We start from the raw sequence: 16,212 nt of genomic DNA on the forward strand, positions 1-16,212 counted from the left end.
ATATATTTATTTATTTATTTATTTATAGTTATATTTATTGTAACTAAGGTTTTTACTTTACACTCAAACTGAAGAGTGCTGGTTCTTCCATATTTGTGATTGTAATTTCCTATTCTTGATTCATATCGCTCAGATAAACGAGGATGCAAGTGACAAGGTTTTGGAAGTGGAACAAAAATTTAATGAGATACGCCAACCAGTCTATAAGAGAAGAAATGACATAATTCAATCTATTCCTGACTTTTGGTTGACTGCAGTATGTGGAATGTCATAACTTGATCTTTCATTTAGAGATTTACTCTGCTTGTGGCTGCTTGCTTATTATCTTAAATGCTCTATTCTCTGCAGTTTATGAGTCATCCAGGGCTTGGTCAACTTCTTAGCGAAGAAGACCAGAAGGTTTGTCAAAAGATTTTTCTTTTTTTTAGAAATTTTATCAGCATGTTTAATCTAAAACCCTTTATACCATTTTATTTATTTGTTTGGGTAAAATATTTGCTCCTTTTTTCATTTAATTGAATTGCTTTGTCTCTGAGATTTATAAGTTTTGACTCCATAGTTTTTGCATCGAAATAGATTTTCAAGTACCTGTCATCTTTAGAAGTGGAAGATTCTAAGGATTTAAAATCAGGATACACTATAACCTTTGTGAGTATTTGATTTATCCTGAGATGTATGCATTTTTTCTAGAGATTGGGTGTTTTTAACTGTTTTATACTATTTGTAACCAATTTGATTCATGTCCAGAACTTCAGCACTAATCCATATTTTGAGGAGACAAAGCTATCAAAGACGTACACCTTTTTTGAAGATGGAACTACTGACATAGCTGGAACAACTATCAAGTGGAAGGAGGGAATGGCAAGTGCAATTTTCAACTAATTTTTGTGCTTATTTCTTTACTGTTTTATTTTAACCTATTTTTTTATGTTTTTAAGGGTATTGCAAATGGTGCTTCTCATGAAAAGAAAGGAAAGAAGCGCTCCCTTACTGAGGAAAGGCAAGTTTTTATATTGATTTTCCTTGGTTCATTGAATGTGTTGACATCCAATTATTAGCATAGCGGATTGTCCAGCTGTGTAATTGACATCTTATTCTTGAAACACATTTTTTATTGGATGAATAATACGGCTTACCTATCTGTAACAAAACATTCTCATATTTTTGTAGAAATTTGTTACGAAGATAATGTAGCGTAGTGTGGGGTCTCTGAACTCATTTATATTTTCTGGTTATATTACCATATGATGATATCAACGCCTAACAATAACTTTTATGCATTTTGTGTATGGCAAAATAGGTCATTGGACTTTAAGCAGTACTTTAATTGACTGGGAAAGTCTTCTGTACTACTTTTATATTGTTGTTTTTTCATTTTCAATTAATCGCCAAAGTTTTTGGCCATAATTATTGCTATCTCCTCTTTTTGTGAACTTGAAGTTTCACGTTGTATGGCTTGCAAAAAATTCAGGCTTAATTTGTGGATGGTAGTTTAATAGCAACTTGGTTTGTCACTTTAAATATAAAGAAACCATACGGCTTAGATAGATTGTTTTGTCTAGGTCACACGTCTTGTCTGTGATTCATTCATGATTTTCTTACTTGGAATGCGAGGCGTCTTTTTCTCAAATATTCAAGTTTTTTGAGGTGTTGAAATCAATCTTCAGTTCTATTTTTTTGGGCTGGTTTTTTCTTATCTCTTGATGGTTGAAACTCTCCTATAAATATAATAACAATCAATTAATCTTGACCGTTCAAACTATGGCGTTAAGATTCATGCTTCAATCACTCTGTAGCATGGGTAAGGGTGGATGGTTTCTCTAATTTTGGCCACCCTATTGTGTTTAAATGTTTGTAAGCTCTTTAAATTCATAAAATCAAGAACAAATCTTAAAGGATTAACTAAGATTTGACAATCCATCGCACACCTTATGCCAATCTTAGAATCATTGTTCCGAATCATAGATCACAATGATCTTAAAGATTGACGGCTTTGTTTCCCCATTCATCCCCTCTTGGGGCAAAATGGTTTGATGCATATCTTAAAAATGAGGCAAATCTCAATCATAGTTGATTGTTTAGGTGATCAAAATACCCCTCCACTTAGGCATCTTCATTCAGAATGAATAAAGATAAGGTGTCCCCTTCATCCGTTATCTACTTCAGCAATATTACCTTTTTTTTATTATTTTTTATTTTTTTATGCTAACCTGTATGAATGCCTCATTTCAGGGGAATGTAAATTACTTTTAATGCTCACCTCTATAACTTCATATGCTATTGTGTTGACCTTTTCTTTATTGTCTGCATCGTAACTTAATTAATCTAAATAAGGTTTAATTACATTAAAATGCATGTGTTGGACCATAGCTCGATTTTACTTTTATGTTGTTCCATTGTGACTTAATCAATCTCGGAAGATTTTGATTCTTATATTAACCCATATATGTCTATATTGCTTTAACCTACTCGCACGCATTTGCATTGTGATCAAAACAATCCAAGGAATATTCAATCATAACATCAATCTGAACATGGCTCAACACAATTCCTCAATGTTGGAATAGACTTTTCTCACCCGACATGGCTAAGGAAACAATCCCAAAGATGTAATTTCAATTCCGAAGGGATACGTTCTTCAAAATCTCACAAACTGACAAAGTTTAGATTGATCCTTAACTTTCTCATGCCAGCTCCATGTGAAGTAGACTACAAACTCCGAAGGCATTTATGATGACCAACTAAACAATTGAAATAATTGCTCTAAAGCGCCATTTCTATTCATTCAAGCCTTAGGCTTATATAGAGCCTTATAACTTTATTTACAAATAAATCTCTAGACCTCTTCTATTTTTCCTATTTACAAATACGACCTTAAAATATATATAATTCTCGACGCTTTTTCTTTAGATGGGCAAAAGATATTCACTAAACCAATCTTATAAGGCAACTTAGATCTAATGAGCTAAGTTTCTTGGTGAGGCAGTCTGCTACTTGCTCTTAGTAGCTACATGACTTATCTCCAGTAGTCAACTGTTCAGGTTCTCTTTGATGATGAACATATCAATCTTTACATACTTGGTTTTGTCTTGCTACAACATGCTGGTAAATTTGTTGACTTGTTGTCGCACTACAACCTCATTTGAGCTGCTTGGTCCACCTTGAGTTCTACTAATAGAGCTCTCAATCATAACATCTTGGCAACTCTTGAGTCCATGGCCTTGTACCCTGTCTTTGTCGTCGACCTCACAACTACTAATTGCTTCTTTCTCTTCCAAGAGACCAAATTGCCCCTACGAACATGCAATATTATGATGTGGACCTCCTATCTTCAGCACAATTAACCCAATCAGAGTCAAAATAGTCGTCAATGTGCCAAATGCCCATTTTTTATGAAAATCAACCCCTTCCATAGTGCACTATTTAGGTATCTTAGAATCCGATTCATTGCATCCCCATGTGGCCCATCCTCGGATCATGTATGTAGCGGCTTGCCACACTTACTGCAAATGATATGTCCGGACGAGTATTCAGATAGATGAGACGACCTACCAAAACCTCTAGTATCTCTCACGATCCTTGTACCCTGTCTCTTGTCTCTACGCTAAACTATTGATGAGACTGCAGGCTTGCATCCCAACATGTTTGTTTCTATGAGTAACTCTAGCACATACTTCCTTTGAGATAGAACAATTCCCTCTACTCTACGAGCCACCCTGATCCCAAAGAAGTATCTAAGTTGTCTTAGGTCTGACATCTCAAACTCTTTGCCCAAAATTGTAGTCAACGGAGCAATCTCTCCCTCATCATCACCAGTGACAATCATATCATCCACATATACAACAAAAATAGTAATGTGATCACCATGTTGTCGAAAAAACAGTGCGGTTGACATTGATATGCTAATAGCTCATGCCTATCATTGCTCTCATGCACCTGTCAAACCAAGCTTAAGGAGGTTGTTTCATACCTTGCCCACTGTTTCGTCACCAACCGTGTTTTGTAACGATCAATTTTTTCTTCTGAGGTATGGCTTCATTATGAAGACTCATTTGCACCGATTGTCTTTTTTCCTACTGGTAGCAACACGAGCTCCTACGCCATGTTTTTATCGAGAGCACCAAGTTCTTCTAGCATGACAATTTTTCATTTTGGATCATCCTGAGCTACCTGCCAACACTTGAGTATCGACACAGTGTTTAATGATGCAATGAATGTTCCGTGTAAATGCGATGTGCTAGAATATGAGATAAACTAGGCAATTCCATGTGAGAAACTAAAACGATTAGGGGAGTAACGATCAAAAGGATTGTCTACATTGATGCGAGAGGTCCTTAAAGTCATGGGAGTGTGAGGAGAAATAAGTTGAATCATCACTTGTGTTATCGAATTTTAAGGTGCACAATATAGGCATCTCAGGAGTAGGGGTAGGCCGGGACGAGATTTGTTGGCACGAGTGGAGTGGCAGGCACTGTTTCTTTATTCTGCGTTCTTGTATACACCCTTAGCTCTCCTTAAGCTTAAATCCCACCACCTTCGGGCTCATTTTTCTCATTTTACGACTCTTCCTCTGTCGATCCTGCCCGCACAACTAACAAAACATCATTCCCAGTACTAATTTCTCACCATCACTACTCTCTCATTCTCGCCTATACCTTTAGTATATAGCGAGTCATCAAAGGCAAGGTCAATCTCCAAAGTATAGTACAGACCAAATTCTCTAAAAGTTATCCATACTCAGTCTCTTCTCTATTGGACTCCAACAAACATACCCATTCTGGATGGCAGAATAACCCACAAAAACACATTTCACAACTCGCAAGGAAATTCTACTCCAACACTCTAAGGGCATTTTGTTGATTAATTGAGGGACTGTCAAAATAACTTGCCTTATATGTGCTTTGGGATATTCATCAAGATCATCATGCTTCGGGCCGCCTCTAGAAGACTCTGTTATTTCGTTTTGTGTCGGTGTGTATAGACATGTAGTTTGTTGTTGTATCCCTTGGGCTGACATATACTCTTCAAACGTCTTGTTGGTATATTCTGTCTCATTATCAGATCTCATTATATTCACTACCGCACTACATTGTCTAAATTATCCTGTAAAAGTATTTAAAGCAGGCATGCACATCTCTTTTATTTCTCTTCGGATATAACTAAGTAATACCAAAAAATAATTAATAAAAATAACAAAATATTTGAAACCATTCATCTAAGTTGTAGAACAAGTTCCCCATACGTTTGAATTCACCAAATCAAAAACACAAGAACTAATATTACCACAACCAACATAAGAGCTCCTAGTTTCACAAACATCACACAAGTTTTTGCTTATTTGCCTTTTCATACAAAGATAGATATAAACGACTCAATAGACTAAATCAATAGTGTCATATGTGCTTGTGATTTGGCAACAACACATCCTCCACACTCTTCTAAATCCTCCTATTCCAGCACTTTCTATGATGGATGTCAAGGCTGAGTCCATCTACTTGCTATCCAAGTATCAGAGTCTATTATGCCACATGCCAGTCCATTTTTCTTGAAAGAACACCTTAGGAATATTAAATTAAACAACACATTTTAGCTGGAGTATATATACACTAATGAAGAAAAAAGTTCAGTGGAAAAGTAGGGGCATGCAAAACATTAGACGTAATAATAGAACTGTTACACCTCACTGTACCCTTAGCAAGTATAAGATGTGTTGTACCATCAGCAGTCTGAATGTTCTTTGAAGTTGCCAAGTGATTATAGGAAGAGAACTTACTAGCGGCACCTATGACATGTCGAGGTGTATTAAAATCTACTATTCACTCTGGTGTTTTGTGGTGGATATTGAGGCAAGAGTATCAGTATCATTGGTACTTTTGGTTGAGTGAGCATAAGTAACAATGCTCCCTTTTGATGATTATTGGATGCCTCATCCAGTGAAGGAATCATTGCCTTGGTTAGGAGGACTGACATCCTTTAATCAAAGATCGAGTCCAGACGAGCCATAAACTGCATAGTATTTATTTGTGCAAAGATCTTTCCCTTCTTGCAACTCGGATCACCGCAGCTCGACATAGGTGAGAAATGATCAAAGATCTTGTCACAACCACTTCAGTTCTATAGAGTATTTTTAAATCGATTTATCAACATGTACAATTGCCTCTAGGTCACGCGAATCTGGAATACCTTCATGTGATTCTTAGTCCCAACGTAGGTCATCTTCAGCTTTACCCAGATGTCTTTCACTTTTTGAATGACGTAATTGATGAAATTATCGAGTCGAGTAACCAGTTGTAAAACAATGTATGTGTGGTCCTCCATTCATCCCCCTCGGTATTGTTACTCTTCGGCTTGACCCCTCCGTTAAGTATCCTTCTAGCCTCTTCCCTACTGGAGCAACCTCGATCCGACTCGATAAACTCAGTATGTGTCCAGTCCATCGAGCTTCAGATCCATAGGAGGGAGATCCATCTCCACCTGCGTCGAAGTATGTGTTGAGGTAGTGGCTCCTGTCGAAATGCTAACTCCCTGTTTGAGCCCAACCAAGTCCTTTAGAACTTCATGATCTATCTTCCCCAGAAGTTCCAATCTCTTACCTCTCGCACTATCTATGTCTCCTGGCGTCTTTAATCACAAGGATCAAGTCTAGATGCACAGATCACTCACGAATTCCGTCCTGCAAGTTCGTGTGATCCACTTAGCCCGCACGAAATCGCAACCCCTCTGTACCGCATGCAAGACTACAGTCGTTTCTATCATTCACTCTCTATTGTTGATTGCAACTCCAGAAACGAAGGCCTTGGTCTGCTGCCTTCCTCACTTCCAAGCCGCAAGCAAGACCGCACCGTGTTGCGATATTTCTCATCGCTTTACACACAATATAGTTGTGGTTAGAGCCCATTTAGAAGGCAATGACGAGACTTATGCTTACGAAGACCACTGAAGTTGCTCCAGCCTCTCTGTTTCAAGCTGAAGCCTCCTTTGCTAGCTCTAATCGCAACTGCTTTGCCAGGAGGACACCACTCCTGACCCAATTTGTCGCCGCAATTGTGACTCGTCGCGGATGCTTCACAATACAGACTCTTCTCGTTGAGGCATGAAGTACGCGCGGGTTTCAGCCTTTTTGTCCTTCCTCTTCCCACAAATTTCTTAGATTCTATCAAGGTCGCCTGACTTCCGAGTGGGGAGTTTCCGGATTGAGCTGGTAGTGGTAAGGTTAGGGCGCTGATACCAATTTGAAATAATTGCTCTAAAAAACCACTTCTATTCATTAAAAATTTGGGTTTATATTGACCCTAACAACTTATTAAATCTCTAGATTTCTTCTATATTTTTTATTTACAGATAGAACCCTAAACTATATACAATTCTCAACATAAACAATGCAAAAATACTTAGATTACCGCCATATGGTTATAGTTGTTGTTCGTTACCTATCCCTCTTTTCCATTAAAATGACTAAAAGAGAGAGCCCTTAAGCCTAGAGCAAGCTTAGACCACCACTGAACAAACCCTTTGAACGTCAGGCCAAGAGGTATCTATAAGTCGCAATATTTTTTTAATCTGTTCATTTGATTTTTTTTTTTGGGAATAACTAGTGTGGTTTAGATGACCTTTTTAACTTCTTTAATCTGAGAAGTGCCTCTTCCATGAGTTATAGGGATGATAAAACCTATCTATTTCTTCACCATATAAGATCTAGAAGTTGGCGCGATCAAAATAACTCTTTGCCGCTTCTCAAAAGATGAGCAATAATTTTTTCCACATCAAGAAAGAGAGGGAGAGAAATGAAAATGAATAATTAAAGAACTGTACTTCATTGTAAAGGGTGATGTTCGGATATCGCATCTCTATTATTCCTTTTATTGCAATCCCTTCCCATCATTTCAAAATCATGTAAGCATGAGCCCAAGCGTGTCATCTTCGCGGGTCTTGCATCAGAAGCAATTATGTGTGAACCTGAAAGTTGGCCCAGTGGACTATTAGCCCTTGTCTGATTCATCCGAGTTTAGAAGATTATCTTTTGGAGCAATCAACCTACTTATTAGTTGAGTTTGGACCAAATCTTAGCCCCCTAAGGAATAGGCCCTATGGCCAAACCTGATGCTCGACCCACACACATGATCTATATAAAATTGAAGGATATTCTCTGGTTTGACGTTGGAACAAGTTTCTCTCATGTAAAGGCCAAGTCATCTACAGAAGGTCACATTTATGGGTCAGCTTATGATACCTTGATTTGCAACTCAAAATGAATAACCACAATAATTATCTTGGAGTAGTTGTTTGACAAAGTTAAGACTATTCCTATTGATTACAAAGACTCGAGATGTTGAAGTAACCCCCCTTTAAAGTTATACTTATTTTGGCGAGTTATTATAAATGTAAAAATAAGGTGGCAAATGATATTTGGCTGTAAAAATATAATAAATAATTACTCCTTCTTGTCTGAACCTTGGCGCCAAGATTCATGCTACTTCAATCTCTTTGCTATGGGTGTAAAATGGAGCGATAATACGTCTTTCAAAATTTGCTAATACCCTTCATCAAATTCATAAGATCAGTGTAGATCTTGAGGCTTTAATCAAGATTTGATAATCAGCGTTCCCTGAAATTAATCATAGATTCAGACTACAACATAATTCCAATCATTAGCCACACCTAAAACCTTCATTCTCTTATTTATCACCTCCAAGGGTAAAGTGATATGGATTTCAAAATAGAGTCGTCTTTCTTCTCAGTTTTCAAATTGGTCGGTAGACAAAAATCTCCCCTTCATCATTCATTCAGTAAAAGCATTAAATAGCCCTTCATCTTCACATTTATAAATTAACTCCTCTAGGGAATGTAAAAAACTTTTAAACTCATTTTCCCCTTTTCAAGTGAGAATGGTTTTCCTTTGAGCTCCCAGTTTTCATTCCAAAGGGGAGATTCTTTTGAATTAGTTTCCATTCTCACACACCTTCAAGCTCGATTGGTAACTTGAGCCGCAGGGATGAAACCTCTCAGTTGATTTCTTGAGCTATTGTTTTGATGATTTCGTAGGACGCATCATATGCTCAAGATCTGATCCAAATGATCTATGCTAGCTTTCAAAGATCATATTTGACACAAGTATTTATAATCTGTTCCAGCTGATCCTTTTGTTTTTAAGATTGATTTTATTTTTAGTCATATTGATGTAGTATAAATCATTTTTTGATATTTTAAAGAACTACCATCGTCTATTAACTCTTTTCTGGGTTTATTAATGTGGTTTTCATTTGTTGGTTCATTGAAAAATGCGATTCATTCTGATCTTATTATTAATGCAGCTTTTTTTGTTGGTTTGATGAAACTCGAGCAAAAAGTCTCTCGGGGGGAATTTCTGATGAGGTTAGTTAGTTTGCTGCAGCAGCTACTAATGGTAGTGGATTTTAATTTTGTAGAGTTTTGTGCTATCGTGAAGACGCCAATGTTCTCCTTCATAGTTTGCCAATATATGTGCTCTCAAGTTTCCATTATCTATAACTTCATTATCAGTTATATCCAGCCACCTTAGCTGGCTATATATGACATCTTGTTACAAACATCTTGTTACAATTTAAGATTAAGATTTTTTTTTTTTTTCCTTATTAAGTCTCTGCTCTCGCAAATGTTTAGATCGCTGAGATTATAAAAGAGGACTTGTGGCCAAACCCTCTAAGGTATTTCAACAATGTAAGGCTTCTTGACCTTTTGTTTTGTTTTGTTTTGTTTTGTTTTTTTTTCTTCTCAATAAATTTTTAAGCAGTACCATATTTATATGGAGCTGATGTATATACTACCTTTATAAACTATTTCTGCCCCTTCAATAGGAAGCTGATGAGGAAGATTTTGATGGAGACGAGGATGATGACGATGAGGTTGGTGCCCTATTTCATTATCTCCACTTATCTGTCGCTCAATCATTTTTGTTAGACTATAGTGGCTATTGGTTTTCTTGTATGGAATGCCCCCATTTCTTTGAATGAAACGGCCAGGTGTAGGCAAATGCATTGATTGCCCATGCTAGAATTGTAAAACAATGTCAAAAAGTTCAATTAATATCGTCTTTCTATTAAAATGAACAACCTATGTAGACTCAAATGCAGATCGACTCTTAAGCATTCAATGTTTATGTTTTATTTTATTTCGATCATTTGGGAGTTTTGGCTGTCTTTTTGGGCTTGTGCATCTTTACATGACATCTTAAGTCATTATCGAGGTTAAATTTTTATAATCGAAGTCATAATGAATTCTGAAACAGCAATAATGGTATAGATTCATCAGTTGGATGGGCCTTTATAAAAATCTGGTTGCATTATGTTTTCTTAACTTGTTTCTTATATTTTCAGGATAAAGGCAGTGAGGAGGATGATGAAGATGATGAACAGGAAGATGAGGAGGATGAGGATGGCAACTAAGCGAAGCTGACATTCTCAATTTCAAGTTTGATTTGTGTCGCATTATTGCACAAGGAAGCCTACGGATGAAGATATCTGCAGCCAGTCCATGAGAGTTTTCTTCAACCCCACGTTTCCATAGCCTCACGACAGTCTTGCTAGTTATTTTTGTAGCATGTTTTCAAATCATTTGGTATTGTTGCAGGTGGTTCATCACCTACTCTTTCATGCATTCATTCTCCCTCTTCGATGAATATTTGTTATTTTGGCAGCTTTTTTTATAATTTTATGTAGTTGTTTGGAATCTACGTCGCCTAATATATAATTTATCATCTCATCTTTGATTGATGTTATTCTAATTTGTTTTATTTTATCATTATTCTTCAAGTTATTGTTTTTATTTCTGCCACTCGTCCCTCTTCTGTTAAATTTTAATGCATTTTTTTAATAAAATGACAATAATTGAGAATAATGATCATATATGATTCATAATAGATAAAAGCATCATGCAAGAAGCATCAATAATTTTTCTAAATGCTTAATTGGCGGAGCACGAATGAAGTTGCCGATAATTTCTGTAAATTGTGGTGGATTGACTTGAACCACTTCAAGTTTAGCAAAGGTTAGGAAGAAGTTATCATCCATCATCTTATGGTTATTTTCATTATTTTTATTGAGATGCATCCCATAAATAACCCTAGTTTGGGTGCAGGCTTTGGTTGGGGATGTATATACCTATAACATAAGGCTTATGTATTTACTTGTTTGAACATCTAAACTTTGATGTTTGTTTATGTAGCTGTTCACTCTCTCCAAATGTTATTTTGCAATAAAACAGTCCAATCCTTAGGTGGTGTTTGGCTGCGCCAGAGATTCAAGTTAAATAAATTTTGTAAATCCTATACATTCATATTTATCAAATTCAGATGTGTCAAATCCACAAAGATGTTTGATATGATTTAAATTAAATCCAATTAAATCCCTTGATGATGTTTGTTGGTCTCCCTCCTCTTCCTGCGCTACCAGAAAAGGCTTCCTCCTTAAAGCCAAGTTTCAAATTTAACTTCTTTGTGTTTGACAGATTTACATAAAGCCATCTTAAAGTTCTATCAAACAGGCCCTTAATTTGATATCCTCTTCCGCGCAACTGTTGATCCGTTGGCCAGAGCTTAGGTCCTGTTTGGGGCAGCTTATTTGGTGCGGTGGCATTTTGAAAATGCACATAACCTGTTTGGGTAAACTGCATTTTGACAGCTTATGCGTTTTCAAAATGCAGAAAACAGCGTTTTCACACTGCACATATTTAGGTGCAGTGGCAGTTTATTGGCAACAATCAGGCTTTTCAAAAAAAAAAAAAATTTATAATAACCATCATACTTAACTTATCAGCAGATTATTTTTAATCAGCTTATCAGCAGATTATTCAATAAGCTACAGCTGCCCCAAACTGACCATTAGTCCCATCTCTTCCTCACATCTAATAAAGCAGCCTCATTTACTTGGTATGCCATGGTTATAAGTTCGATTAGAACCTCAAATGCGTCCAACTATTTTTGTTCTAATTCTCATATGCGGGAGCATCTTCTTATATTTCTAACTCGAATTTCTTGGAGGACATATCCATGCGTAGATTCAAGTTCGATATTTTAGATATTTGTATTATTATTATTATTATTATATAAACAATTTTAATTTAGTTTACTTATCAATTCACTCTTGAATGTAACACTCAAACATCATCAACAAAATTCATCACCCATGATATGTGCCAGAAGGTCCGCATTGGTAAAGTAAAGAATTATCGTTATAGTATTGCACGAAAATCCATCATATGCTCAAGTAATTAAAGAGAAATAAACAGATGGAGACACCTCAATTTTTATGTGGAAAACCCTAGAAAGAGAAAAAAAACATGGGGTCCAACCTAGCTGAAACAATTAACTATGAATGATGAGTACAAATGTCCGTTATTCTTTTGATTAGGAAATATGATGTTACGAAGTTGATTATTGTAAATGTACAATAATAGTTTATCGATAATACTTATAGTTTGACAGTAATGAATATAGCTCTTTGTCATAGTGGAGTACAACGACTGCAGTCGATTGTTATGAAGACAACAATTTGCCACAAATATTGTAGACGGTGATTGTAGCACCCAATTGGAGTATAGGTCGTAGTGGAAGTCATGTTAGTAATTGGTCGTGTGGCAGCAGATAGTTGCTTTCGGAGCGTCGACTGACTAGAAAAGGTCATAGTAGAAAACTCTAGGAGCTGTGTGCCACATAGATCGTAGTTGAGCACATAAGCGTAGTGGTGTGTTGTGATGACATCCATAGGCTGTAGGAGTCAGGGTCAGAAGGTGTAGGAGTTTTGGACAATGTGGGTCGTAGTTGGTTGTGTAAGATGTCATGGTGAATTGGGATGATGTCCAGAGGCCGCAGAGGCTGGAGTCGAGAGCCATATGAGTTGTGGACCACATAGGTCTTAGTTGGTCATTTAGGACGTGGTGTTGGGTTGTGATGACGTTTGTAGGCCACAAAGGTTTGAGCCGGAGCTGCACGAGTTGTGGATAAAGTAGGCCATAGTTGGATCATGTAGGTCGTAGTGGTGAGCTATGATGACGTCCGTAGACCGCAGAGACTAGATTCTAAAACTGCACAAGTTGTGGACCACGTAGGTTGTAATCTGAAGCTGCACAGGTCGTAGTTGGTAGTGTAGGTCGTGGTAGTGAGCTATGATAACATATGTAGGCCACAAAGAATGAAGTCAGTAGCTGCAGGAGACGTAGACCACATAGGGTGTAGTTGACTACATAGTTCATAGTGGAGAGTTGTGAGGGAAGAGCTTTAGAGATCCACCGAAAGTCACCATCATCGAGGTGCATTGTTATACCATTTTTGGACGACACTATATGTGGGTCACATTGCTACACCATCATTAGGGTGTGTCGTTGCATCAAATATTGGATGACACGGTTCTTTGTCAAGTGCTTCACTATTCTGCAACATATACTGGAACTTTGCAGTGTGCGTTATGGATCCATAAGGGACTTCACTACAAGAAGCAAGTGGTGGCTGATGGTGGTCGACAACGGTTGCAGGAATGTGATTGAAAGTGGTTGAGAATTTTCAAATCTATGGTGCGGAAACAATGATGAACTTCAACTCCTACAAGCTTCAATATTCTTTTGGCTCAAGGTGCCCAATAAAAGGGGGTTAGGGATCTATTTATAGAGTATGAGATTGTCGTATCTACAAATAAAGAATGAATTCATACCACTCTATCAGACAACCTGAAGAAATTCCTTCAAGCAAATGATTTTCAGTGAACATTTGAGTGTCTTAGTAATGTGAGAATTGAGCAATCTTGAGCTCGTTGGATTTGTCTTAATGAGACACTTGATTTACTTATAAATTTTTTAGATTTAGAATTTTTTCTCTCCTTCCAAGTATGCATTGAAATTTTCTAAGGGAAGTTTAACTCCTTGATCTGAGCTTAATTTGACTTGGAACAATTTTGGCGTCGTTGGGTCCATCTCGTCGAGTCCATCAGCTTGAATTAAGTTTGTTGAAATTGGAGTTCTAGTTGATTTTTAATTGAAATTTGAGCAATTTTTGCTCAAAGAGTTGCCGTAAGATTCATTTCATGCCTTGAGATTTTTGGCAGATGATAAATTTGTTAATTACACATCAATCCAACACGAATCTTGAGACATGACATGAATCTCAATATAATTTTTTTGACAATAAATATTCGAACTTACATTAAAATAATCCAGAACCTCGATTTCAACAAACCTATAGTTAAATTGAACCATTTTAAAATAATAACACAATGACACTAATGGTTGTCTACTTTGAGTCAAATCAAGTCCAGATCGAGCTGTTATGCCATTATTTTTATTCTTCTGATGCATAATTAGAAGGTCAGATAGATTTCAATTCTGACAAGCTTATATTCAAATTGGGTAGTTCGACGAGTTGAAGCCAACGAGCTCAAGATCACTCGATTCAAACATCTCTGAGGCACTCAAATGTCCATAAAATGTCATCTAATCAAAGGAACCTCTCTAAGTCGTTTTGTGGAGTTTCTCAGTTTTTTGCTTATTTGAAGGGTGACCTCTCCTAGAATTTATAAATAGAACCCCACCCCATTCATGAAGGGAGAGCTATAATAGCCCTTGAACCAGAGGAAGCCCAAAACTTGGAGGAGAAGGAGCTGAGTTCCAATGTTCCACATCGAAGGTTTAACGAACATTACTCGCTCTTACAACTATTCACTATGATCGACTGCCTCTCATCGACCATCTTCAACCACTGTTGGCTATCCTTTAATCATCACAATCAAGCCCCTTGCAGAATCACAACGCTCGCTGTCAAATCTTGACATATGTTGCACCATATAGAGAAACACACCATCGATGATGTTGTAACTACACACCCCAAATACAGTGTAATGACACACCTCACCTATGATGCAACAACACCTCCCAAATATGGTGTGCCAACACACCCCAAATATGGTGCAACTTCACGCTCCACATGTAGTGCAATGATGCCCCCCGGAGGAAGTGCAATAACACACCCCACAATAATTGCTTACAACCTCCTTATTCTAAATACGGTGACATTTTTCGGACTCCTAAAACTTTATGTTGGAAGCCTACCACTATGACCTATGTGATCAATTACACCCTACATAGTTCACAACTCATGCAGCTCCCAACTTTGAACTTAGTGACTTACGAACGATATCACAACTCATGCATCTACCAACTCTAACCTTTGCAGCCTATGAATGTTATAATAGTCTGTGCAGCTCCCAATTCCGGCCTTTATGACCTAAAAATGTTATTACAGACTATGAAGCTTCCAACTCCAGCCATGTAGTCAACTAAAGTTCCCGAAGCAAACATGTACGACCTACATGACGAACTGCTTTCATGAATTTTAACCACGACCTCTATGACAAGTTGGGGCTACAAATATCATATACAATATTCACGGTGAACTATTGCCACCATTGCAATTAACTGCGGTCTTCATGGCCTGTTATAACTATTATTACTGAAACATCGTTGTACATTTACATTGTAATTTTAACTTCTCTAATTCAATGGGAGAGTGAGTCCATGTACTCACAAATACATATTAGACTATTTCAATTGAACTAGAAATCATGATTTATTTCATTTTCTAGTGGTTTTCATGTAGTTGTATTTATCATTCATTTTAATTACTTGAGCGTGTGTTGAATTTTTGTGCAATGCAATACATTAAATAATCATTCTATCATTGCAGACCTTCTGATACACATTACTTCTTGCTAATATTAGATTCAAATTACAAATATTGGCCAAAATTACTCTTAATTAATAATCACATTTTGTACGACCTTCAATATAGTTAGGCGCTTGCAATCAGAAGGCTTATAGGCTTCACCCCTCCCCTTATGACGAGGAAGGGTTGAAGCTTTCTTGCCAAGCCCATCAAATGGTTGACCGTCAAGTCTCAACACTCGAGAAACTTGACCTAGCTGTCGGCACTATTTTTGGTATGGGGTTTGCCCGTAAGAAGCTGTCGGTCATCGGAATTGAAATCCCGTTGCCTGCTTCGGAAGGATGTTTTAAAAAAATTTAGTTTTGAAAAAGATGAAGTCAAACTGACCCCATAATTTTCATAGTTTAGATGAAAGAGCGCTTTATCTCAAATCATGTATCTATCCCGAAGGATGAACGCAAGAATTGAGAGTGCGGCTCGATCAAATAAACTAAAGAAAGTTATGACATCCGGGTGGGCGGCGAAACCAA

General features: G+C 37.1%; 1 protein-coding gene across 1 annotated transcript in view; it reads left to right on the forward strand.

Moving 5' to 3' along the window:
• The window catches only part of LOC110028963 (NAP1-related protein 1-like), a 12,952-nt gene extending 2,246 nt beyond the window's left edge, over positions 1-10,706 (forward strand). The window contains exons 3-11 of the mRNA XM_020731045.1: positions 134-256; positions 349-399; positions 577-648; positions 748-861; positions 939-1,000; positions 9,312-9,372; positions 9,640-9,696; positions 9,834-9,881; positions 10,353-10,706. Coding sequence (XP_020586704.1) covers positions 134-256; positions 349-399; positions 577-648; positions 748-861; positions 939-1,000; positions 9,312-9,372; positions 9,640-9,696; positions 9,834-9,881; positions 10,353-10,421 — 657 coding nt within the window. The 3' untranslated portion in view covers positions 10,422-10,706. The remainder of the gene's footprint in view (positions 1-133; positions 257-348; positions 400-576; positions 649-747; positions 862-938; positions 1,001-9,311; positions 9,373-9,639; positions 9,697-9,833; positions 9,882-10,352) is intronic.
• The last annotated feature ends 5,506 nt before the right edge of the window (positions 10,707-16,212 follow it).

This window comes from Phalaenopsis equestris, unplaced genomic scaffold (genome assembly GCF_001263595.1).
Source record: "Phalaenopsis equestris unplaced genomic scaffold, ASM126359v1 Scaffold000540, whole genome shotgun sequence".
Taxonomy (NCBI): domain Eukaryota; kingdom Viridiplantae; phylum Streptophyta; class Magnoliopsida; order Asparagales; family Orchidaceae; genus Phalaenopsis; species Phalaenopsis equestris.